Source organism: Hippocampus bargibanti, linkage group LG07, assembly GCF_051943395.1.
Source record: "Hippocampus bargibanti isolate YZ-2025 linkage group LG07, ASM5194339v1, whole genome shotgun sequence".
NCBI lineage: Eukaryota > Metazoa > Chordata > Actinopteri > Syngnathiformes > Syngnathidae > Hippocampus > Hippocampus bargibanti.
In genome coordinates this window covers 7,739,994-7,766,821 of record NC_142740.1, presented here as the reverse complement: position 1 = coordinate 7,766,821, position 26,828 = coordinate 7,739,994, and the positions used below count along the sequence as shown (strand labels likewise).

Below are 26,828 nucleotides of genomic sequence, written 5' to 3'. Positions count from 1 at the left end.
TTTTTAAAACTTACCTTTTCTCCTCTTTTAAAAGCTTACGCAATTTCTCAGCGCTGCTTTGACTGCTTTTGGCTTTTTCTTCGCCTTCCTTTGCCAGCGCTTCTTCACGCAGGCGAATGGAATTCTTTAACGCACGCCGGGCGAGACAATTCAAAACACGGAGACGGTGATAAATAGAAAATGGCCGCCAAGGCATCATAGAATGTGGTCATTTCACGCACGGGCCGAACGAAAACACAAGTGTGAATTGTTTTCACGGGTGAGAAGGATGTGTTTACCATTGAGGGGAAAAAATGGCGGCGGCATCCAAGAAATGTGGAGAGGAGGCCGATTGCCACGCCCGACAAGTTTGGCGCAGTTGTGAGCAGAGACAGAAAGGTGACAGGGTTACCGTTTGGAATATGAGGTGAATGTTGGAACAGCAAAAGACGAGTCGTCGTTTTCCACAGTCGGTTTCCCCCACCAGGCGTGACAAAGGCCGTGTCAGTCAAAATGGCCGCAAACAGATGCACACACACACACGCACGCAAACAAAACAAACAAAATCTCATCAGTATTACAAACACAGCATAAATAAAGTCAAGTAATTAATTAACTTGTTAATTAACTTGTTAATTCATTAACTCCTTCACTGCCATACGATGTGCAAATAGGTGTCCACTCCAGTGCCAGGGTTTTTGTCATTGTCACTCAAATTGCAGGACCCACAGAATATTGAGTTTTAGAACTACATCAACATTCAATACGGCGTAAAAAAAACCTTAGACTCTTTTTTCATCAGAAAAAAAGTTAATTCCTAAATTATATGGGTCTGGAGTTATATGAGTTTGAACTCAAATAGCTAGAAAGCTAGCTAATAGATAGCCAGATAGCTAGCTCGACAGCTACATAGCTATCTATCGAGCTAGCGAGATAGCTAATAAAATGACTCTCAAACCCATGTAAAGGTGATAGATGACTTATTATTTTTCTGTATCCGTGTTACGATTGGCTTTATTGGATCGAATTAGCTAATTCATTGCCAGACGTGCAAAAATGTGTCTACTCCAGTGCCAGGGTTTTGTCATTGTCACTCGAATTCCAGGACCCAAGTAATATTGAGTTTTAGGACGACATAAACATTGAATGCAACATTAATAAACCTTAGACTCTCTTCTTTCATGAGAAACAAAGAGTTAATTACTAAATTATATGTGTTTGGAGTTATCTAAGTTTGAAATGGGGGAAGCTGTTCAGAACACAATACCATCCATACATATTGATTTATATAGCGCTTTAACAACAACTGAAGCTGGAACAAAGCGCTAACATGGAAAAAAGGGAAATGCTGCCCCCTCGTGGAAGGGAAAAGTATTGCTAGAGGTCTGACCAGTGCTTTATCGGCACCCCCGCAAGACAAACCAAAACCCGAACAAATTTGGGACTAGCGCTCTGTCATATTCATAATTCCCAAATAAATTTGGAGATGACAGTGAATGAGTTAATTAATTAACTAATTAATTACAGTAAAGTCTCGTTATATCGATATTCAAGGGAGTCCGAAAAAATATCGATATAACCGGGACTATCGATATATCCGACCCTGTTTGCATGTAATTTTCTCCGTGCGTGCATAGAAATAGTATCGATATAACCGGGACTATCGATATATCCGATATCGATATAACAAGACTTTACTGTAATTATCCAACCAAGTAATTAAATAACTAATGAATTGCTTGTTATTTGAGTGGCCAATGAATTAACAGATTAATTAAGTCACCAAATAACTAATTAATTGGTTAATTAATCAGTTTAGTAGTTCGCGATTATTATATTATTGCATGTTGTTAATGAACTCATTCACTGCCATTCCCGAATTTATTCGGGTATTTAAAAGCATGACAGAGTGCCATTCCCAAATTAGTTCTGGCTTTGTTTTTTCTTGCTTGGGTGCTGATAAAGTGCTGGTCAGACCTCTGGCAATGTCTTTTCCCCTTCCACTTTGCCTTTTGTCCTTGTTAGCGCTTTGTTATAGCTTCAGCTCTTGTTAAAGTGCTCTATAAATCAATATGCATGTATTGCATTGTATTTTGGACATGTGCCCCCAATTCAAGATCAGATAACTCCAGACACATATAATTTAGGAATTAACTCTTTTTTTCTGATGAAAGTAGAGTCTAAGCCAGGGGTGGGCAAACTTTTTGACCCGCGGGCCGCATTGGGTTCTAAAATTTGACAGAGGGGCCGGGCCAGGAGCATTTAGAGGGAGTGTTTGGGCCGGAAATACTAAGCCTAAAGCATTAAAGGACAACCGACGCCTCCCGACAAGTTATGTCCATAATTTATAAAATCACTTCAAATGACTTTGACTGAGCGTATTTTATAAAGATTCCACAGCATATAGCTATAGTTTACGTTCTAAGACTTGCGCTGAATATTCACGAAGTCTTGTTTTCGAGTTGATGACGATCCCCATGTGACGTCACGTTTGGACCGCCCCTGACCGAGAAAGCGACACACAATGCATTTTGGGTACTTTGTTTGGTCTGAAAACTTCGTGTTGATGGCGAAATTAGAAGAAAAACACATAAATAACGCCATGGTGAATCGTTGTGTGTTGCACCAAGACAACTATTTGATATTCGCTGACACAAATTCCCAGCTGACAAATCAGCCCATTTCCAACGGAGCTTGGGCGCAATCTTCTGCATTTTCTGGGTGCTACATTGCTGTCATTGGCGGCTCGAATTGATATGGGAGGACTCCTTGAATCAATTGCAAACATTTATGCTTTCCTCTTCAGAACTATTTGAATCATATTCATAACTGGTTGAGTAACAAGAAAACATCTTCTCCGAATCTGAAGCCATTGTTTTGATTCTCGAGCAAGGCAAGACGTCATGGCGTGACGTCACGAACAAAGGGGTGGGACCTTCTGAAACTGGCCATTTCCAGATTCATTTTGAAGTCATTTTTATTGGTGTTTTTCATTTAACTAAAAATATCAGCCTGCCTGATTTGGGTATTTTAGATGCTATAAAACGTTTTTCTGATGTCAGTGGGAAACACGAAAAAATGGTGCCGGTTGTCCTTTAAATGTAGTGTGTACAAACCTCATAGCACAGTAAGAACCCAATTTATTAACTGTCTTTCAAATGTGAAAAATATCCCTGATCAGTTAATAAATTTGTCTCAAGGAATATGGCGTTTACATACTATTTCGCAGATACTTGGAGGAGGAAATGGAAATAGATTAAAATAACATATGTACTGTGATTCATTAAGATTGCGTCTGTTTTTAATAAGTTTTCATTGAAGGGGCAAAGTTAAAGAAATCAACATTTATTGAAAAATGGAATCACTTTCAACATTCAAAACATATTATTCCACAACGAAATATTCAAGCTCAATAATACCTACTTGTGTTAAATTCCGTCAAATCATAGATGGTTTGTCCTGACCGCGCGCTCAACAAACTCCTCACTGACGCCCTCGCCTTCACGCGCAAACAATACACGTGTACCGTCGCCGAGCACACAGACATAGGCAACCTGCAGTGAAATTTGCATACTCGGCACGGCAGCCAATCAGAAGCCTGCTTCTTTCTTCCGGACATTCGCAAGCGTTATAAAGTCGTCCAATTGCATATAATTTTCCAAAATAGATGCACAGAACCTCAGCCCAGAAGAAAGATTCAAAAGAAGCTAGAGTGGCTGCCTTTCCAGCAGCTCATGTATTTCATTTTTCTACTTTCATTCCTTTCATCACTTTGCTGCTGTGAAATGTAAATTTCTCCACTGTGAGACTAATAAAGGTATATCCAATCCAATCCAATCCAATCCAACATATGTGACGCTACAAAACGTAAATTTACATTAAAGCGTGACTGTAAAGTGTACGTGAGACTCATGAAAGGGGCTGAGTGGCTCGTAGGAAGCAATCCAAACGTTGCATTGTGCACCACAATGACAATCGACTACTGCAGCAAAATCTAGCCATGCACGTTTACCGTAAATTATGCAAGGTAGCATTTGTACTAGGTACATTCTTGATTTAAAAGAAAACGTTATACTTTGTGACAATGTTTTTTTAATGTGATTCCTTGTCTCATTGTGCTTCAAGTTGTGAAAAATGGTGCAGGCAACTTTTCAGTTATCTGCCCTGTTGTCCGCTAACTTTTTGTCATGAGTTTCAGACGCTGTTTTTACTATAATTTGGGCAGGTTCGGCGGGCCGGATTAAAAAGCCTAACGGGCCGTATGTGGCCCGCGGGCCGTAGTTTGCCCATAGCTGGTCTAAGCCTTAGACTCTAAGGTTTCTTAACACTGCAATAAATGTTTATGTCGTCCTAAAACTCAATATTCAGTGGGTCTTGGAATTTAAGTGACAATGACAAAAACCCAGGCACTGGAGTAGACACATTTTTGCACGTATCACAGTGAATTAGCCAATTCAATCCAATAAAGCCAATCGTAACACGAATACAGAAAAATAATAAATCATTTATCCCCTTTACATGGGTTTGAGATGACATTTATTAGCTGTCTAGCTAGCTAGCTATTTAGATAGCTATCTAATAGCTATGTAACTATCTAGTTGTCTAACTAGCTAGCTGACTATCTATTAGCTATCTATAAGATAGCTGGGTAGCTGTCTATCTATTTGAGTTACTTGTGTTGTATTTTGGACATGCACCCTCATTTCAAGGTCAGCTAACTCCAGACCTATAACTTTGGAATTAACTCTTGCTTTTTTTCTGATGAAAGAAGAGTGTCTAAGGCCGGGGTCTCAAACTTGCGGCCCGTGCGTCAACTGCGGCCCCTGAAAGAATATGTTGCAGAGACATGCCTTGCATGATTGATACGAATGAAACTTGTGTGTGAAGCTGAACAAGTAGGCAAGAGAAGCCATGTTTAGGACAGTTCATGTTCAATATTTTATTTATGTTAAGAAAGCTAAAGGTTAAAGAACTGTTAATACAGACATTTGAAACTGTATTAAAATAATTAGTTTGCCTGTGGTTTTCTCAGTCGTCTGTATCTGCCTTATGATCATTATAATTATTTTATTTATTTATTACTGGTTAATTTATTTATTTTTAATTTTTCCCATTTATTCATTTAATTCATTTTTTGTGTGTCAAAAATAAAGATTTTGAGAACATTGGAATGTTTTATCTGTGCTTTTCTTGTGGAAATCATGATGCGGCCCAGCCTCACCCAGTCTCTGCCTTCAGCGGCACTCGGGTAAATTGACTTTGAGACCCATGGTCTAAGGTTTCTTCACGCTGCATTGAATGTTTATGACGTCCTAAAAATCAATATTCTATGAGTCCTGGAATTCGAGTGAGAATGACAAAAACCCTGACACTTGAGTGGACAATTTTTGCACACCATCTAGCAGTCAATGAGTTAATTAGTTACTAAATTGATGAATTAGTCTTAGTCCACTGCAACACTTGCATGCTGAGGCCCCCTTTCCCCTACCTGTATGGCGTTGCTGATTTTTCTCAAGGCTTCCTGAGCATCAGGGTTGGCATCATCCAGGGAAAGCGCTCGTCTGTACACCCCTTCCGCCGTCACCAGCTTCTCTTGCTCCTCCAGCCTACGCGGGAGAAACCAGTAGGGAGGTTTGAGTGACAATGGAAAAACCTGGACACCCCCCGCCCAATTCCTTCGCATGTGTCATGAAATACACGAAAAAATCCAAATGGCACCTTGTTGTATACATTTTGGTCGTCGACGGCCAAGGTAATAATTATATCTATCAAGCTATCTATTAGCTAGCTAGCTATTTGAGTCAGGAAACATATTAGCTATCTAACTAGCTAGCTATGTAATAGCTATTAAGCTATCTATTCACTAGCTAGCTAGCTTTCTATCTATTTGAGTTACTTCGGGGTTGAGTGACAATATTTATTGATTTATTTATCTCACTATCCAGCTATCTAGCTAGCTCTCTGCTATGTATTTGCTATCTAGCTCACTGGCCGAATATCTAGCTAGCTATCTATTAGCTATACAGCTATTTGGCTGGCTGGCTAGCTATATAGCTAGCTAGCTATTAGCTATCTATTGGTTACCTCGCTAACTTTCTATCTAAGTTATTCCATATTGAGTGAACGCTGGCACATGTGGCTGCTATTGCTCACCCACAGAAAAACTTATCCTGTGACTGTTAAGTGACCTTGAGAGTTTTGAAAGGCGCTTAAAAATGAAATGCATTATTATTATAAAAAAAATTAACAATATTGCGCAACTTACTGTTTCCCTCTCTCAACCAACGTTTGGCAGAGATACTTTTTGGCATTGCGATGATCGGGGCACGTCTCCAGGGCCGATTCAAAATCCGATATCGCCTTCAGGATGACGCCTTTATTGGCGTATCTGAAAGATGGCGGCCGATGCAATCAAATCATAAACGACCATCGCCATCTTTGTTTTTTGTTGTTGTTGTTACTCACAGAGCCCCCCGAGCGACCAGCGCTTCCACGTTATTGCCGTCGATATCCAATGCTTTGTTGTACTCGTTCATGGCTTCTACGTGCCGGCCTTGCTTGAAGTGGCCCACGCCCGCCTTAACACTGAAAAAGACGAAAAAAAACCTGATACATGATCGGAAAAATGTCTTATGGAAATCAAAAGCGCCCCCCACTTGTACCATTTCAAAGCCCAGGATGCAGACTGCTTCTTCCTGATGACGGCCGCAAAATCTTCTTTGTCGAAGAGTTGACTGGAAGAGGAGCACGAAATTGCGCGGATTTTTTATTATATTTTTTTTTTTTTGGGGGGGGGGGGGGTGTCATCGCCCCCAAATCATGGCGTTTTACCTCTGGAGCCCCCTCATCATGGATGGAGGATGGACGTCGCTGACGCCGACGTTCTCCAGCAGGTAGTCCACCACGCAGGGGTTGTGGTAACCGAGGCAACCCCTCAGGATGCGCTCGTACGTCTTGCGAAAGTCGCTGGCAGCGCCGATGCTTCGCCTTGGTTGAGAGACAAATTTATTCGGCATTGAGCTAGGCTAGGTTTTTTGGGTATTTTGGCGAACCTGTGTGAGTGGGTATATTTAAAATGGCATTTTACGCCATTGTGGGTGTGGACAGGACCGACTTGATGAGCTGCCAAATGAAGCGGCTTTGATGGATATTCACTCATTCACTGCCTTTCACAAATGTATTTGTGAATTGAAAATATGATGTAGGGTGCCATTCCCGGATTTATTTCGTTTTTTTCATGTTTGGCCTCTGCCAATGTTTTTCCCTTCCATGAAGGGACAAGATTTGCCTTTTGTACATGTAAGTGCTTTGTTCCAGCTTCAGCTGTTGTTGAGTGCTATATTAACCAATATGTATTACATTGTATTTTGTACATCCGGCCCCATTTTAAGCTCAGATAACTCCAGATCCATTTAATTTTTCGAATTAACTTTTTTTTCTGATGAAAGAAGAGTTTAAGATTTCTTATGCTGCATTGCATGTTTATGTAGTCCTAAAACTCAATATTATGTGGGTCTTGCAATTCGAGGTGACAATGACAAAAACCCTGGCACAGGATTAGACACATTCGCACATCGTCTGGCAGTGAATGAGTTAATTTGATCAAATATAGCCAATCATAACACAAATACAGAAAAATAATAAATCATATATCACCTTTTCATGGGTTGAGATGACATTTATTAGCTGTCTAGATATCTAGATATGTATCTATTAGCTATGTAGCTATCTAGCTAGCTATCTATTACCTATCCATTAGCGAGCTGGCTAGCTTTCTATCAATTTGAGTTGCTTGTGTTGTATTTTGGACATCCACCCTCATTTCAAGCTCAGATAACTTCAGACCCATAGAACCTATGAATGTCCTTTTTTCTGATGAAAGAAGAGAGTCTAAAGCAGGGGTGCTCATTACGTCGATCGCGATCTACTGGTCGATCGCGGAGGTTGTACTGGTCGATCGCAGTGTGACAGTAAAAAAAACATTTGTCAGCCTATCAAACGTCCCGTCACTTGATTGACATACAGAGCAACCATTCAGAACTGAATTTTTACCTTTAGGTCGCCGTGCATGCGTAAACAACGGCGCTAAACGCAGTAAAATTTACAAGCTAGTCAGCGAATTACCTCAGATTTTAAGCCCTTGCTAAAACATATGGTGATCAAAATGAGTGAGAAAGCGGGACCAAGTAAGGGGGCAAAATATATTACTTTCATACGGAATGGGAAAATGTGGAGCGCCATTTTCGGACTGTTCATGGAAAATACGACATTGACTTCCCGCCGAAAAGCCAACTGAGAAAGAGAACAGTGGACGAACTAAAATCCCAGTTGTCCGGACAGCAGTCATTTTTCACTCAACTTACTTCAAAAGCGAAAGCCGCCACCAAAGCATCGTTCCGGGTGAGTCACGCCATCGTTAAAAACAATAAGTCCTTCCAAGACGGAGAGATGGTAAAAGAAGCATTCGTTGAAGCAGCTGACTCCTTGTTCAGAGACTTTAAAACTAAGGCAGAGATATTATCTTCAATCAAAGCTCTGCAGCTGTCAAGACATACAGTTACACGGCGCTGTGAAGCTATGACTGAGGATTTAACCCAGCAAATGGGGAAAGACATCAGAGATTGTGAGTGTTCTCACTGCTGAAGTCCAGGGCTCATGGACAGTCCTGGAACTTACTCACACAGGAAAAGTACCCCAACATGAGGAAATGTGCTAACTCCTTGACTGCATTATTCGGCTCCACTTATTTATGTGAGTCAGCCTTTTCCTACATGGAGATCATTAAGTCCAAATACCGTTCCACCATGAATGATGAACATTTGGAAATGTGCTTGAGGCTGGCTGTCAGCAGCTACTGTCCGGACTATGCATCCCTGCTGATTCAATTCAGTGCAAGTCATCAAAGTAAACTCAGGTAATTACAAAAAAATGTTAATAGTTATTTATTATGTTATGTATATGTAGTTATTATGTGTGTTGTTCAATATTGGCTTATTCGGTTATGCGAGGTACATCAACATACGTTGTACATACAAAGAATCCTTAAAACATTTGAAAATAATTATGTTTTGCATTTTTGTCGTGGGTCGATCATTTTGACTTGGTAGTTTTTATAAGTAGCTCGTATGCTGAAAAAGTGTGAGCACCCCTGGTCTAAAGTTTCTAATGCTGTATTGAATGTAGTGACAATGACAAAAACCTGGAGTGGACACCTATTTGGCAATGAATGAGCTAAGAAGAGTGGGGTGCTCACTCGTATTGTACAGGCAGCTCCTCCCTGGTCATGACTCCCAGTTGGATGCCGTCCGATGTGCCAGAAATGGACGCTTGAAGAAGTGAGACGGTTATTTTTTCCTGGTAGCGGTCGATATCTTTCACGACGGCTACAAAAAAAACATAAAAAAAACCTGTTAGCATAAAAGGCTAACGTCAATACACTGTCCACCATTTTGGAAATGGTGGACAGTGACAACACCGTGAAGATCTTGTCACCTCTGATCAAGTCTCCAATCTGGTAGTAGGACAAAGGATCGTCATGGCTGCCAGCTGAGGGAATTTCGTTAATGTGGCAAAGCGCCTGGGATGAAATTAAAAAACAAAATCAATGAAATGACAGATATAATGCGACAACAAAAATGCAATCTTACCGACAATTCCAGGTCTTCGATGTCTCTGTTGAGCCCGCCCGCCATGCAAATGAGCGTGAGAAAGAAGCCATATTCGCGAACGTTATTGATCCTCCCCACCACGATGTCTCCTCGTTCTAAATCACGATAAAGCATGGCCCTTCTTTCCTCGAAAGGCACCTCCATGAATAACTCCAGGGGGGGCATGACGGCGTAAGCCTCTGGAAAGAACATGACCAGACAATTACAGTCAAAGCTTTGTTTTCAGACCATAATCCATTCCAGAAACCTGTTCGAAAATTGATTTGTTTGAAAACCATAACATTTTCCATTATAATCAATGTCTGCTTTTTTTATCTATATTGAACAATACAAACACATAGACCTTTTAGAACCCAAGGCATGTAAACAACCCTTTGTAAACCAAGGCATGAAAAAAAACATGACATTTTTGGCCAAAAAACAAATTGGTTGAGAACAGAGATGTTCGAAAACAAAAATAACTGTAGAAACTTTATTCAACAACACTAATGGGTCAGTCACAATGAGATGCAAAACGAGGAACGAATAAGGAAGCGGAAGGTAGTCGAGTGGTGCATTCAGGTGCGCTCAGTTTCTTTTTAGAACCCATTTTCGGTTGTAAACGAAGTCCTAAAAAAACAAAATTTCCGGTCGAAAACCAAATTGATCGAGAACTCAGACAAGATTTGACTGTATAGTCAAACCTGGGTTTTTGACCATAATCCATTCCAGAAAGCTGTTCGAACACCAATTTGTTTGAAAACCAAAACAACATTTCCCATTGTAATCAATGTCTGCTTTTTTAATTGTGATTGAACAATACAAATTCGATACAAAGTCGCCTGCTCATAAAAAGCTGTTCGAAAACCGATTTGGTCGAGAAACGAAAAATTTCCCATTATAATCAATGTAATCACTGTCTGAATTAAATTTTTGGTCAAAAAAATTAATTGCTAGAGAACCGGGACATTGGAAAACCAAAATTTGACTGTAAAAACTTTATTCAACAATACTAATGCGTCGGTCACAATGAGACGCCGCACCAGGAAACTACGTATAAGCAAGCGGAGGGTAGTCCAGTGGTGCATTCAGGTGCGCTCAGTTTCTTTTTAGAACCCATTTTCGGTTATAAACAAAGGCGTAAAAGAACAGATTTTTTTTGGTTGAAAACTGAATTGATCGAGAACTGAGACGTTCAAAAACAGAGGTTTGCCTATACAGTCAAACCCGGGGTTTCAAACATAATCCGTTCCAGAAAGCTGTTTGTGAACCGATTTGATCGAGAAGCGAAACATTTCCCATTATAATCAAAGTAATCAATGTCTGATTTAAATTTTGGGTCACAAAATTAATTGGTCGAGAACAGAGACGTTCGAAAAACGAAATTTGGCAGCAAAGAATTTATTCAACAACACTAATGCGTAGGTCACAATGAGACGCGACACCAGAAAGTGACGTATCAGGAAGCGGAGGGAAGTCCAGGTGCGCTCAGTTTACTCGAGAACCTATTTTCGGTTGTAAACCAAGGCATCAAAAACTCAACATTTTTTGGTCAAAAACCGAATTGATCTGGAACTGAGACGTTCAAAAACAGAGGTTTCGACCATAATCCGTTCCAGAAACCTGTTTGAAAACCAATTTGTTTGAAAACTGAAACATTTCCCATTATAATCAATGTAATCAATGTCTGATGAAGATGAATAAAAATAAGTTTTGAATACTGTGATTTTTTTTTTTGTTATTAACATCAAAATTCATCGAACAAATTCGGCCAAAGTGTCAAGCGTGGACAACCTGCGGCTTCCTCCTGTCGGGGTTGTTCTTCTTCTTTCGGAGTTGTGGTCTTCCACGATGGACTGAAAAGAATGTCAGCTTTCCGAGCAATAAATTGCTCCACAATGGGGCTGCTCTGCTCTTCTCCATTTCTGTTGGGGGGGGGGGGGGGGTGGCACAAATGTATAATGTCATTTTAGAGTTGAAATTAAAGAGTTACACCGCGGATTCAAATGACAAAATTAAAGTGCTTTGCTGCCATCTTGAAGTAGCTTTAGCAAGGGCGTCCAAGTCATTTTTGGCCACGGGACAATTTTTGGTTATGGTTTCCTTTGGGGACCGTTATGAATTTGGGGAAGCCATTAGAATGGTTAATCCCCTCCACAGATTACATCACAATAAATTAATAAATACAGGTAACATCCAATTTACGACCGACACGAGTAACGACCCCCCTTTTTTTTATTTTACGGCTGCCACCGCTCCAGGCAGCAACACTCCGCAGCATGTTTGCGATGGATTTTGTAGAATAAGGACTCGAGACGATTCTACATGTTTAGATCTGTCACGTTCCGAACGAGGTAGAGAGCAACCAACTCGTCGTCAGAGCGAAATTGAATGTCTGCATCCCCAAGTGACAGAGACAGAGGTCCATGCATGATTTATTAAGAGATAATTTATTAAGAGACAACACAAAGCGCTGGTCCCAAAAAGAGGACCGGGGGATTAATCAAAAATAAAGAATACCAAAAACGATGAGCGGGGGGGGGGTAGGTGGGAGGCGCTACGCCAATGGCAAAAAGCAACTCGCACACGGTGGTGCAGAAAAGATACAATTCCAAAAGGATTACTGTATGTGCGGAGGGGCTCGGACCAACCATCGAAGATATACAAAGTCCAGGGTAATACAAAGTACAAATACAAGTTGACAATGTCCCCTTTTGACAATTGACAACATTGGAAGCGGGGAGGCCTGGCCCCGCCCCCAGCTGTCCATCGGAACGTGACAATATCGAAGTAGGACAAAAAGAGGATACAAAATAACTGTTTCTTGTGTCGTGGGTGTCTGCGCTCGAGCGGGTGAGATCGCCGTGACGCAAACGCCGCGTCGGGCTCACGGTCGGCGCCGCTGCCCTTTTGAGACAGTTCGTTCTGCTGCGCAGCGAGATGGCGGGTGGGGAGGGTTGGGCGAGTCGCCGTTGCAGATGGCCCCTGGGTCGGGCACGTCGGCACAGGGCAACCGGCAGAACTTTTTTGCTTCGGCGTCCGCCTAAGTCCAAGTGTGTGTGTTGGGTGACTTCTCCGTTAGCAAGGTGAGCGATTTTTGGACGGCTCGCATACGTGGGAAGCCGTGGCTGGGTCAGCAGAAAGCATGTGCACAGTTATAAAGATCGATAATACGAAATATAAAATGGTTAAAAGTGCCAGCGTGTTTGTTATGATCACGTGGTCGGCCGCGTCAGCCATTTTGAATGCTTTTTGATGTACGACTGTTTGACTAACGACCGTTTTGTCGGAACGGAACCCGGTCATTACTCGGATGTTACCTGTAACTAGTTTTCAGAATTAAAGTAATAAATAATGACAATTATTTTGGTTTACATGGGACAATTTGAAATTTTAGTTCGGACTTCAGCTAGCATCATGGCATTTGACATGATTTGCTTTCGGGGGCCGAATAAAATGATGTGGCAGGCCCTTGTATTTGACACCTGTGATTTATGCTAAAAAAAAAACACCACATATTTTCAAAATACTGTTGTAAATAAATAATATTGCATTTACAGATTACAATATTACTTCCATGATGAGGAAAAGTTTAAATCAGAAGTCAAAAATTATGATTGTTATTGTGATTGACAAAAAATTTAGAATTGTAGTTCGGACTTTAGCAAGCATCCCGGAATTTCACAAGTATAATTTGATTTCGTGGGCCGAATAAAATAAAGTGGCGGGCCAGATTGTGCCCCCGGACCTTGAATTTGACATTGTGTTTTATGCGAGGAAAAAAACACACAATTAATCTTCAAAATACCGTTGTAAATAAATGTAATTGCATTTACAGATTAAAAATGTTACTTCCTGGAATTTCACAAGTTTGATTTGCTTTCGTGGGCCGAATAAAACGATGTGGCGAGCCAGATTTGGCCCCCTTGCCTTGACCTAGACAACTGTGATTTCTGCAAAAAAGAAAACAAAATTCATCTTTAAAATACTGTTGTGAATAAAAGTAATTGCATTTACAGATTTAAAAATGTAACTTCCTGGAAAGTTTGATTTGCTTTCAGGGGCTTAATAAAATGATGTGGTGGGCCAGATTCGGCCCCCGTGCCTTGACTTTGACACCTGTGATCTATAGGGGATGATAAACCACATTGGGCAGAAAATAAAATAACAAGGTAAGCTTCATAGGCCAGACGTGATGTGAGAAATATCAAGTGAATTTTAATTCTAGAACCGCACAAGCCCACAAATATTAACCTCTGCTGATCTTAACCTACAGGTGGGCAAGGTAAAACAAAAAAAAAACTTAACAAAATAAATCCTCCTGGGAGGATTCCGTAGATGGGATCCAATGGATACTGAGTGGGTCACATTTCAAACAATGTGCTCGGTTTTGGAGATAACAAAAAACGGAATGAAGTCTTACCCCTCATAGGGAGCCGTACACAGGTCCGCCACCACGCCTTGGAAATCGGGATTTTCAATCTGTTCGCATTTCAATCTTGTGAACAACGACTCCCCGTGATACGTCAGGCACTGCCTCAACAAGTCTCTGTCCATTATGCGCCCAAGATTTCCTTACATTATTTCGCTGGGGGAAAATAAATACACCCGCTAACAACGACCGGTGCCGGAAAAACTGGATTCTGGAATAACATTAAGGGAAACGAACGATCGAATGATTTCGTCTGAGCCGTCGATCAAACTAGCACCCTTACGAGCATAGCAAACTTGCAAGCAAATGGAAACCGAACGACGGGTCGCGCCTTCGTTCGCTATTTTTAGGGAAAAAAAAAAAACAAATGAAAAATAACCCCTTCACTTTGATCATAAACGGTTCTTAAAACAGTATAATTTATCGCAAATGAAACCCCTTTCCTCCCACTGTAGTACGAACATGAGTATTCTCTGCTTCGACGTCAACGGAGCTACACGCAGCCATGGGACTGAGCATACGCAGACTGTGTTACACGATAAATGGTCGTTTCATACAAGTCACTACGCGGAACACTTTCGTTTCAGTCTATTATCAATAAAATAATAATCATACACTTTGATTATAAGCGCCTTTCAAAAACTCTCAGGGACACTTTACAGTCACAGGAATATTTTTTTTGTCGTGTGGGTTCTCAGCGAAAGCCAGACGCGCCAGAATTCACTAAACTCGTAAGGAAAAAACTCAAATATAAAATGGTCTTTAGCACAATAACATTCAAATACGTACATTAATGGATGTTATTATTATTATTATTATTATTATTATTATTATTATTATCATTATTATTATTAGTCTGTGTAAGTTCTCAGTCGTACAGGTGTGGTCCATCCATCGATGAACCACAGGAAAAAGGTTTCTGATGAGGTGTTAAAGAGTTTGATGTTTCTCTTTATTTGTAAGTAGGTTCGTTGTCAGATCTCCCAGGCAGGTGACGCGCAGAGCTTGATCGTGGCGTGGAGTTGAGCAAGTCGTGCCGTGATGTCCGTCCGACGCCCGGCGTAAGCCCGAGATGACTCTGATGTGATTCTGCCTCGTGGTTCGCCCCATCTCTCTGTCCCGCGACAGCTCCTTTTATACAATTTGCAAGCGTGTGCTATGCGTCAGGGTGATACGCACATCAAGGAGATCAAGGAATTGAAAGACATGAAAGTGTTGAAAAGCGCACTTCAAAATCATACACGCGTGTGACGCAACAGGGCTCGCCTCCTGGATCCGAAGTCGGTGAAAGCGATGAAGGAAAAAGAAATAAAAACAAAAGTCATTCTGCGACATGGTGAGGCCAGGCAAGATGACGGTCACCGGGCGTGGCAGGCGTCGGTGGGGAGGTTGCCGAGGAGGTTTCGTGGTGCCTGAAGTCGTTGTACGGGAGCACGGCAAAGAGTGCTCACGACTGCCAGTTTGAGTCGATCGATGGAAACTTTCCTCGCGGCCGTCGAGTCGATGCCGGAAGGTCTTCTCACCGTGAGATGTCGGACAATCGATGAGGGATTGTGAGGACGAAGGTGCGTGGGATTGGCCATGCTGCCGGGCCCGGACAGGCCGGTCATCGACGACGGTGGCGATGATCGCGCTGCCATGGCGCTCTGCAGGACGCTGAGGAAGCACGCTGACGTCGGCGGCCGTGTCGGCCATGAAGCGTCTTCCCGAAGTCCGATCGTGGACATAAGCAATGTCCGACGATGTCCGATCGTGGACATATATGATGCCCGATCGTGGACATAAGCGATGTCCGACGATGTGTGATCGTGGACATATACGATGCAGCTAGTTGCAGAGTCGCCAGGCGAATTGGACGATGTCGGCCATCAGGGTGCGGCAGGTTTCACGGTGGGGTCGGGGCGCCCACGGGTGGTGGCGGCCCATCGGGAGCTCGGCTTGAGGGGTCTTGCTGTGAAGATGCCGGGTTCACGGGCGGGTGGGAAATCTGGATCTTTCCATTTGGAGAGTTGATTGGGCTGAGGAGGAGGGAAAAAATCCTCCTGGCTAGCTCGCCAATAAAGAGTTTGATGTTTCTCTTTATTTGTAAGTAGGTTCGTTGTCAGATCTCCCAGGCAGGTGACGCGCAGAGCTTGATCGTGGCGTGGAGTTGAGCAAGTCGTGCCGTGATGTCCGTCCGACGCCCGGCGTAAGCCCGAGATGACTCTGATGTGATTCTGCCTCGTGGTTCGCCCCATCTCTCTGTCCCGCGACAGCTCCTTTTATACAATTTGCAAGCGTGTGCTATGCGTCAGGGTGATACGCACATCAAGGAGATCAAGGAATTGAAAGACATGAAAGTGTTGAAAAGCGCACTTCAAAATCATACACGCGTGTGACGCAACAGTGTCACCTCATCAGTATTACTAATCCTATGTTGCTTAAGCAGGCTATTGTATGAACGATCCAAATTGATGAGGTGATACCGGTCAAAGCGAAACGTCCAACACCTTCAAAGAAGTACAGATGACGGCTGAAGAAATCTTTTCATCAATATTATTATTATTATTATTCATCCATTTTCCGTACCGCTTATTCCTCATTAGAGTCATGGGGGGGTGCTGGAGCCTATCTCAGCTGTCTTCGGGCACGAGGCGGGGCACACACTGAATTGGTTGCCAGCCAATACAGGGCACACAAAGACATACAACAGTCGCTCTCACACCTCTCACGGGACAATTTTGGTCAATCTGCCTGCCATGCAAGTTTTTGGAGTGCGGGAGGAAACCGGAGGACCCGGAGAAAAACCCAAGTAAGGCACTAGGCTGTGCAGACAAAATAATCCCTTATATAAACAGTACTTTCTGTACAAATAAGTAATAATATCATTGTATTTCAAGTGCCTTTCAAAGCTCTCAAGGACACTTTACAGTTACAGACAAGCATAGATATAATAAATAAAATACACTTATAAATAGTAACACAAATACATTGTTAACACAAATATATAAGAAATTCCAGAAACGTGTACACTCCATTTTAAAGAAAGACATTTGAGTAGTTGCGCAAAGGAAATTTCATTCCTATAAAAAAATCAAGTACAGTGAGACCTCAACTTACGAACTTAATTGTTTCCCAGACAGCGTGTGTCAGGCGAAAAGTGTGTATATAAAAAAAAAAAAAAAAATTCCCATAGGAGACCATTAAAATGGGAATCATCCGTTCCCGGGTTTCCATAAAATATACTTTTCAACTAAATAAGCCTTAAAACTACACTCAACATACCTTATTCTATGTATAATAAATGTGCTATTGTATTGTAATGAAAGAAATACACTGCATTGTATCATAAAGTCGCTTTATTTACATTTGTGATGGTCATTTATGGCTTGATGGAATGGCGTTGGAGGTCGAAGGTCAAAGGGAATTGCTGTTCGGAAAGAGAGGTGCATTACATGACGAATGTAATTAAAGAAATAAACTGTGCTGTAAAATAAAGTTTTATTTACCTTTTTGATGGTCGTTGATGGCTTATGGAAGGAGAGTCACCTTCCATAAGGACTGTTGGTAACTTAACCTGTGGTGCTGTTCGGGCGCGTGCTTCCGCCGAAGATCACTCTGCCAGCCGTGGTGGGTGTGTATTATGAAAATAGTGCTTATTATAAGGTTTCATTTTCATAAATTTTACGTTTGTAAGACAAAAAGTTTGTAAGTTGAGGCGTTTGTAAGTTGAGGTCTCACTGTACAATGTTGAGAAGAGGCTGAGTGGAACCACACATGTACCCAAAACCAGTTTGGCAGTCTTAATGTTTAAATGTCTTCTTTGTTGTTTAAATTCAGTTCATTGTTTGCTTATTACTAGACACCTGACACCAAGTGGCCAATATCTAATGAAAAGGCTCCAGTGTCTGGACATTCCAAGTTTTTAACTTACTATTGTATTTCACCATTTTTCTTGGGGGCACTTTCAAAGAACTGCAACTGACCTCTACGTATATAGCTCAATAGCTGAGGGTGGAGCATGAACAAGGAATGAGCAAAATACAAATACAGCATCCTGGAAATGAGAGACTAATACCGAATGTTGATCCTGGCTGGCTAGTCTCAACTCTGTTGACACCATGACGATGAAAAGAAAAATCATTTTTTGGATATGTTTGCATGGATATTTTGGCGCATCTTTTCAAGGTAATTTGCTTTAATTGCTTGTTTTTACAGATTTATGTCTCATCGGTGTAGAACGCCAAAGGGAATTTTAATATTTTGGCTAAGATTTGCAACTTGGACTAAATTATGATCCATCACTTGTGTGCAGGTCATGCGCAAAGACCACTTTTCATTTTTGAACATTGCCTAAAATGATCTTGAAATTTGTTATTTTAAATTACGAGAAAGCATGGCTGTTTATCACCAAGCAAACCTAATTTCCCATTAAAAAATAAAGTTAAAAATAGAAAAGAATAAATACAGAAATTAATGTGCAAATATACGAACAAATAAAATAAATACACAAAATAATTAGTTTACTGTATATATAAATAAATACAATAAATTAAAAACACAAAATAAATAAACCAATAAACAATTAGGTAAAGACAAATAAATAAGTGGGCAAGCAAACTAACAAATATAATAAACAAATAACGAAATAAGTAAACAAATAAAAAAATAAATATAAAATAATTAAACAACTAAAAAATAAATACAAACTAAGTAAACAAATAAAAATACATACAAAATAAAGCAATAAACAAATGAACAAGTAAAGACATGAATAAACAAAGACAAAAAAAAGAATAACGAACTAAAGAAAAAGAAGGAAAGAAAGATAAACAAGCAAACAAACAAACAAATAAATAAATACATACATACATAGATAAAGTGGCTGATAGTTATTTGTCTCAACCATAAATGAAAAACAGTCAACAGTCCGTTGGTTCATTTTCAAATGACATCGGCGGTGAGAATGCGGAAACATGGCACGGCGATGTTTGACCTTGGTGGCTCTCTTCTGATAGTCACTCACTACGCTTTTATTGCCACACTGCCACAGTGATCGGTTCATCTCAGCCAACCGAGACTCCAGGAACCAGTACTGCATCATCAAGGGAAGATGGGAAATGGGTCACGCCTGCGAATCGAACGGACGCAACGGGAACGAGCAGCGTGCTCTGCGTTACATTGGACCACCAACACGGAACGACCACCACGGAGAGGGATTTGAGGACCAGATCAACAGCTGCCATTTCAGCAAGATCTACCTCAAGTACCGGCACAAAACCTGCAACCAACATCTTGAAAATATCTCCGACCAGTACAATGCTATGGACGAGCATGCAGACAAACATGACTCTCACAACTATGTCCACCTGTCCTCCAACAGTAACAGTAATTCCAGATACAACCGCCGCCACCTCTACAAGTAACACATCGGGGACTAGCATCACCAATACGCAGAAAAACAAAAGTCCATCCGCATCCAGTATACGTGACGGGACGACGATCCCTGAGACGACTCCTGAAACCCACAACATAATGAACACAACCCAGAGCACCACGGCCCCAACGACGACAAACATAAAAACCCAAAGCGAAGATCCATTGGTATCCACACCATCTGAGACTATGACAATACTTGGGATTGCTGAGACTGCAAACCGCTCAAACTCGACCGTTTCAACAACTACCGGCAGTCCAAGCATCACACCCACACCCACAACCACACGGTCGAACTTGACTACCCCGACTCAAACTACAAGCACAGCCACAGGTCCTGCGACTGCAACAATGTCCGTGACTCCACCCCAAAACACAGCTACTGCAACACAATGGATGGCGAGCACAAGGCTGAATACCATGACACTGCAAAACATGACGGTTCAGACATCGAGGAAAATACCAAGCACCGTAACAACCGTACCAACGACAAAAACGCTGACTACAAACCACAACAGCCATGCGACCACACCATTCAAACTCGAACCAATTCCAGTGACTGCGACAACCCCAAACCTATTAAAACTGACAATACCCGCAGGCAGGATGGCACCAAGCACCACCATGATTACAACGACCCAAAACACAATCATATTTACAAATCCAGCAATTTCACCCACGACACCAGCGACCCCAAACCCACCAGGATCGACCCCAGAGCCAAAAACTGCAGAGTCTGCAACAGAAACAAAGAAATATGTGACTACCGCATCTACAGATATGAGAATGTCCAAAAGCTTAGATAAAACCATTTCCCAAACGGCAAAAATGATAACAAGCACGGCAATGATTCCTTCTAACCAAAGGCCATTAAACACAACTGTATCTACATTTAGTACCACGAGTTACAGCACAGGTACAATCACACCCCTAACATCTGAAGCAACAACGTTTGTGAGTCCTGAAACGCCAAATCCATCGAACTTGAGCATTTCAATAACTAGTACAACACTGAGCCCCAAACGTGCAACAAGTACAACTATGCTCGCAAGTCCTGCAGCATCACCAACGTCCGAGACAACTGTACCTCAAACCGCAATAACCACAACAACCTCAAACCCGTTAAACTCGACAACCTCAAAACCGTTAAACAGGACCATACACACAAGCAGGACAGTACCAAGCACTGCCATGTTTACAACAACCCAAAACACCCTCATACTTACAAATCCAACAATGACACCCACGACAACAGTGACCCCAAACCCATCAGGATCGACCCCAGGCCGCAAAACTGCAGAATCTTCAACAGAAACAAAGAAATATGTGAGTACCGCAACTCCAGATATGAGAATGTCCAAAAGCTTAGATAAGACCACATCCCAAACGGCTAAAATGATAACAAGCACGGCAAGTATTCCTTCTACCCGAAGGCCTTTAAACACAACCGTATCCACATTTAGTACCCAAACCTACAGCACGGGTACAACCGCATCCCAAACATCTGAAATGACGACCTTTGTGATTGCTGAAACTCCAAATCGATCCAACTCGAGCATTTCAATAACTAGTACAATGCCAAATCCCAAGCGTGCAACAAGCACGACCATGCTATCAAGTCCTGCAGTGTCTCTAACGTCCGAGACGACTGCACCTCAAACCGCAATAACCACGACAACCCCAACCCCGTTAAAATCGACCATACCCGCAGGCAGGATGGCACGAAGCTCCACCATAATTACAACAACCCAAAACACCCTCATACTTACAAATCCAACAATGACACCCACGACAACAGTGACCCCAAACCCATCAGGATCGACCCCAGGCCGCAAAACTGCAGAATCTTCAACAGAAACAAAGAAATATGTGAGTACCGCAACTCCAGATATGAGAATGTCCAAAAGCTTAGATAAGACCACATCCCAAACGGCTAAAATGATAACAAGCACGGCAAGTATTCCTTCTACCCGAAGGCCTTTAAACACAACCGTATCCACATTTAGTACCCAAACCTACAGCACGGGTACAACCGCATCCCAAACATCTGAAATGACGACCTTTGTGATTGCTGAAACTCCAAATCGATCCAACTCGAGCATTTCAATAACTAGTACAATGCCAAATCCCAAGCGTGCAACAAGCACGACCATGCTATCAAGTCCTGCAGTGTCTCTAACGTCCGAGACGACTGCACCTCAAACCGCAATAACCACGACAACCCCAACCCCGTTAAAATCGACCATACCCGCAGGCAGGATGGCACGAAGCTCCACCATAATTACAACAACCCAAAACACAATCATATTTACAGATCCAGCAATAACACCCACGACAACAGCGACCACAAACCCATCAGGATTGACCCTAGACCGCAAAACTGCAGAATATTCAACCTTAAAGAAATCTGTGACGACCGCAACTCCACATGCGAGAATATCCAGAAGCTTAGAGAAACCCACATCTCAAAGAGCTAAAATGATAACAAGCACACTAATGATTCCTGATATAAACACAACCATATCCACATTTAGTACACAAACTTACAGCACGGCTATGACTGCATCCCAAACATCTGAAACGACAACATTTGTCAGTCCTGAAACCCCAAATCCATCCAACTCGAGCATTTCAATAACTCGCACAACGCCAAGTCCCAAGCGTGCAAAAAGCACAACCATGCTAGCAAGTCCTGCAGCGTCACTATCGTCCGAGACGACTGCCCCTCAAACCTCAACAACAACGACAACTTCTGGGGTTTTAAGTCCCACCAAATCATCAACTGCAGCAGAAACCGCTACGACAACCATGATGATGACTAACCTAACCACTATGACAAAAACTACCACTCCTCAAAACATAAATGTAAGCATCCACCAAACACCTGAAATAAAGACAACCACACCTGCAATGACCCTAACCCCTAATACTAAAAACACAACCCCACCCTCTAATGATGTGACGCGAAGCACCATGCTAGCAGTGACAAAGACAGCCACGACTGCGATAATCCAAAACACAACCACGCCTGTGAGTCCTGCAACAACACAATCTGGGAATAAGCTCCAAAGCACAACGCCAAACAGAACCATCACTACACCGCCACCAATGACCACTAGTGTCATCCCTGGCTCGCAAAACCCAAATCCATCCGCAGCCAGCAGAATCCTGAGCGCCACAACAAACGCGACGGTGACAACCAAAGGTCCAAACATAAGTACCGCTACCTCACAAACCCCAGAGACAACGACAAGCCCTCCTGTGATGAGTGCAACCCAACATCTGCTCAACACAACCAAACACGCAATTAGCTCAACGCAAGACACCATGCTAGGAGCTACAGCTAAGAACTCAACAAGCACTCCAACTGCAGGTAAATCCATGACCATTTCAACTCAAAACTCTTCAACCGCCACTATGGCGAGAGTGACTAACGCACCAAATACCCCAGAATCGTCCACCGCAGCATACAAATCCATGCCGACCCCAACCTCGTCCATCTCGACGACTCCAATCACCAATGGACCACAAAACCAAACTGCACCCACATCGCTAGCAACTCCGGTGCCTAGCACAACAGAATCCTCAACCGCAGGAACCCGATCAGTGACGACAGCAGCTTCAGACGCTACCACATCTTCATCTCCCATCCCCGCGACCCCACGAACCACATCCGCAAAGACCACGACTCCAAGCACCCCAACGGGAACGCTAGACGCAACACCGATTACCAACAGCCATGTGATCATTTCACCAACACCTGAAACGATGCCAAACACACCTGTGATTACCATCAGGCCAAACCCGATCAGCATGACCGATTCCAGAACCAGCGGGCTGCCCGGCAAAACTACCATATTGACAAACGCTACGACAACCAAAGGTAAGAGACCCCTCGAGTCTCCTCTTACGCTGTCGTTGTGTATCAAGTTCACAGTCTATTTAGTATTTGTCCTTCCTTAATTCCACCAGCAAGCTTCTTGTTTCTGGCCCAGTTAAAGATGAAGTTAGAGGTGACCAAACGGATCAGCGACTACCACGTTGTAGAATTTGTCGAAGCGGTAAGCGAAACTGTCAATAGTTCCTGTCCAATGGCGACAAATATGTTAGCGTCATTTTGATTTGGTCATTTTAAATCCAGTTTTTCAGAGAGCATATTCTGAGCGGAGCATCCTACACCCTCCACGTTACTCAAGTTCAAAGAATTGAGCTTTAAAGATTTGGTACTAACAATTGTGAACCCAGGACTACCATGTGCTATTAACCTAGCTAGCTAATGTCTCATGTTTTTAAATAAATAACTACATGAATCTTTCGATAGCGGTCCATTCATTTATTACAACGGAGGTCACAATATCAAGGTCAGTTTCATCAGACAAGTTTGAAGAACGTCAAATCATCAGTTCGCTGACGAAGCTTTTCGGATGAGGAGCTGAAATGACGGCAGAAGAAAACTTTTTATCGATGGTCAAATCAAAGTTTTGAGGTCATTCTGAGTTTATCCAGCACTTAAAAAGATAATGGCAAATCTGTATGTTTTTGTGATTAGTGTATAAACGTCTGCGTGGTGCGTTATTGTATTAATTACCAGTCATCGATTTAGTTGTCAACTCAAATGTTTAACGTCATTACATTGGGAAAGCGTTTCAGAACAATTCAAGATATCAAAAGCCCAACCGCGGCCAGTTACAAAACTTAAATTGGAAAAGCCCAGTCAATTAGAATTTTTTTCTCTCAGATTCTCGTCATTATCTTTCATTTGCCTAATTTGAAGGTCAGCACCATTATATCAAAACTTTATTTTTGCAGTTTCCCAACACTCACAAAAGGCACATGAGGGAGTAGCACCAAAAAAGTACCAAAAAATGGATTACTAGTTTTAAAATCAGATCAATGAGAAAGCTTCATCATTGTAATCAATAAATTCTTCACCACCTGATTATTGTCCAAAAACAGTTTGGATGAATCCTGGCAAGATGGTGGGGGCGTACTTACGACGTTTCGACCTCCTCGCATTCAGGGTCCTACAATCAAAACATATTCATTTAAACAAATAAATAGACCTGAATTTAAAAACCATTAAATAAATAAATATAAAATAAACATTCAATGCATAAAGAAAGCTATAAATAAACACAAATGAGCGAACAATAAATAAACATGAGTTTAAAAACCATAAAATAAAGAAATATTTAATAAATACATAAATAATGAATATCCATAAATAAATGTGAATAAATTTAAAACAAATACATAAACAAATAAAGGATAGATGCTACGCTAACGTGTATCGCTCGGCATCACAACGCTACTTCAGTGACTTTGACTTGATAAATAGGTAAATAGATCAAAATATAATAATGAATAATTAAACTAACATCTATAAACAAACTAATAAATAAATAAATAGATTAAAACATAAAAATAAAATACATAAATTAATGATGACATTCTGTCTCTATATAACTCATTGACTGCCAGACGTCCAGTGCCAGGGTTTTTGTTATTGTAACTTGAATTCCAGGACCCACAGAATATTGAGTTTTAGGACTACATAAATATTCAATGCAGCGTAAGAAACCTTAGACTCTCTTCTTTCATCAGAAAAAGTTAATTCCGAACTGATATTGGTCTGTAGTCATCTGAGCTTCAACTGAGGGCAGATGTACGAAATACAATACATATTGGTTTATATAGCGCTTGAACAAAGGAGTTCAAGATGGCGCCTGAGTAGGCAGCCGTAGTGCTCTCATGAGACTGGCTTTTTTTGGTTGTTTTTGTCATGTTTTTGTGTTTTCTTTTGTCACTTTGTGTTTTTGTGCGTCGTGTGGAACGGATACTGATTGTCATATTTTTGGCCACGACATTCATCAAGGAGGAGACTGTACTGAGCGGTTGCTCCTTTTCGGCAGCATGAATATGCCAGTACTGTTTTTGAATGGGAGGAATGTTGGTGCCATTTGACGATCATTGCTGGACAGCTCTGGGGCCATTGTGCTTTTTACGCCTGTAATGGGCAGCATCTTCACAGCCCGCTTTGTTCAGCGGAAAGGTCGGTGCTGTTGGACAGTCTGCGGCTGGATGGATGCATGGCTTGAGGAGCCCGCGATAAGGAGCGTCAGCGCAGAGCGCCCATGCGTATTGGAAATGTCGCGGCTTGAAATTGAAGCGGATTCACGTGGGACAGGAGATCAGAATCAGAATCAGAATCATCACATCAGAATCAGATGTGAGACAATCTCTTTTCATCAATGGATGCTACAGCTGCGTGTTTGCTTTCAACATTTAGCTTGTAGTCAACGTGCACATTCCACCATGATGTCCCTGATCCATTGGTGAAAAGACGCTTTAATCCGCTCCTCTTTCATCAGGAACTGCTTCGTGTAACAAAGAGGGTACAGAAAGTGCTTAATAATGAATGACTATGTGTCTTTGTGTTGTCATGTTATTTGTTATCTCGTTTTTTTTGTTCTTTTGACTTCAAGGCGGTGCCGCGAGAGTTGCTGCCTTTCCAGCAGTATTATATATTTCCAGTATTTGTTTTTCTACTTTCATTCCTTTTATAACTTTGCTGCTGTGAAATGTAAATTTCTGTACTGCGAGAGTAATAAAAGCAAATCCAATCTGATCCAACAATAGCTGAAGCTCGAACAAAGCGCTAACATGGAAAAAAAGGAAATGCTGCCCCCTTGTGGGAGGGAAAAACATGGCCAGAGGTCTGACCAGCGCTTTATTGGCATCCAAACAAGAAAAAACAAATCCAGAAGAAATTTGAGAATGGTGCTCTACATTATATTTTCAATTCCCGAATCCATTTGTGAATGGCAGTGAATGAGTTAAAATACATCAAAAGTGGGCAGTCCTCCAGTAGCATTTATTTGAAGTTGCCCATCCTTGTCATGGGTAGTAAACATAATGTATTAAAATTGATCATTGGTACATGAAATAAAAATAAAAATATATACCTGGATGCGTTCATTGTGGCAGAGTATATACAGCGCACCCGTTCCTGCGATCCCGAGGACGCTCTTTCCTGTCCAGCCTTCCGCGGGCGCCGCCGGGAGCAACAGAACCCCCTGGATGCACTGCAAAATGCCAAACCACCAACCCCCCCCCAAAAAAAAAAAATCAGTAAAAATGTCTTTTGGGAACTCTTTCTCCACCTCATACGTGACCGTGAAGTCACACACCTGCAAATAGGAAAAAGAAAACCTTTGCCCCCCCCGTTTGGCAACCCGCCCCCAGAAAAGCACCGCCAAGCGACTCTCCATCTGGATGGCCGACCATTGGCGGTCGATGGTGATCCGGGCGCTCAGTCCCATCGCCAAAAGCGCTGCTCGCTCTTTTCCGTGTGG

The 26,828-nt window shown here is 41.9% G+C and overlaps 3 protein-coding genes across 11 annotated transcripts in view; 2 read left to right on the top strand and 1 right to left on the bottom strand.

Moving 5' to 3' along the window:
* The window catches only part of ttc14 (tetratricopeptide repeat domain 14), a 54,094-nt gene extending 39,525 nt beyond the window's left edge, over nt 1-14,569 (bottom strand). For 3 of the 9 annotated variants that reach the window (XR_016115584.1, XR_016115583.1, XM_089001187.1), the window contains exons 1-12: nt 14,050-14,569; nt 13,463-13,579; nt 11,421-11,551; nt 9,627-9,826; nt 9,472-9,556; nt 9,233-9,362; nt 6,811-6,966; nt 6,642-6,713; nt 6,445-6,564; nt 6,245-6,367; nt 5,469-5,585; nt 392-464 (exon numbers count right to left, since the gene is read on the bottom strand). Coding sequence is in view for 6 of the 9 variants with exons in the window: in XM_089001187.1 (XP_088857313.1) it covers nt 392-464; nt 5,469-5,585; nt 6,245-6,367; nt 6,445-6,564; nt 6,642-6,713; nt 6,811-6,966; nt 9,233-9,362; nt 9,472-9,556; nt 9,627-9,826; nt 11,421-11,551; nt 13,463-13,579; nt 14,050-14,183 (1,458 nt within the window). In the remaining 3 variants the exon portion in view is untranslated. Of the gene's footprint in view, nt 1-14; nt 125-278; nt 465-3,829; nt 5,292-5,467; nt 5,586-6,244; nt 6,368-6,444; nt 6,565-6,641; nt 6,714-6,810; nt 6,967-9,232; nt 9,363-9,471; nt 9,557-9,626; nt 9,827-11,420; nt 11,552-13,462; nt 13,580-14,049 lie in introns of those variants that run through there. The other 6 variants (XR_016115585.1, XM_089001189.1, XM_089001186.1 and 3 more) reach the window with 5 other exon arrangements.
* A 4,361-nt stretch (nt 14,570-18,930) lies between these two features.
* Nucleotides 18,931-21,243, top strand: LOC148895337 (uncharacterized; the record flags this gene model as incomplete). Its single annotated transcript, XM_089001704.1, has 1 exon — nt 18,931-21,243. A coding segment is annotated over exon 1 (1,887 nt), but the record flags the coding sequence as incomplete, so codon positions are not given.
* A 5-nt stretch (nt 21,244-21,248) lies between these two features.
* On the top strand, nt 21,249-23,821 carry LOC148895336 (uncharacterized). Its single transcript, XM_089001703.1, has 2 exons — nt 21,249-23,356; nt 23,446-23,821. The coding sequence occupies exons 1-2, from the start codon at nt 21,253-21,255 to the stop codon at nt 23,592-23,594; spliced, it is 2,253 nt and encodes a 750-aa protein (XP_088857829.1). The 5' UTR covers nt 21,249-21,252; the 3' UTR covers nt 23,595-23,821.
* Nucleotides 23,822-26,828: the final 3,007 nt, after the last annotated feature.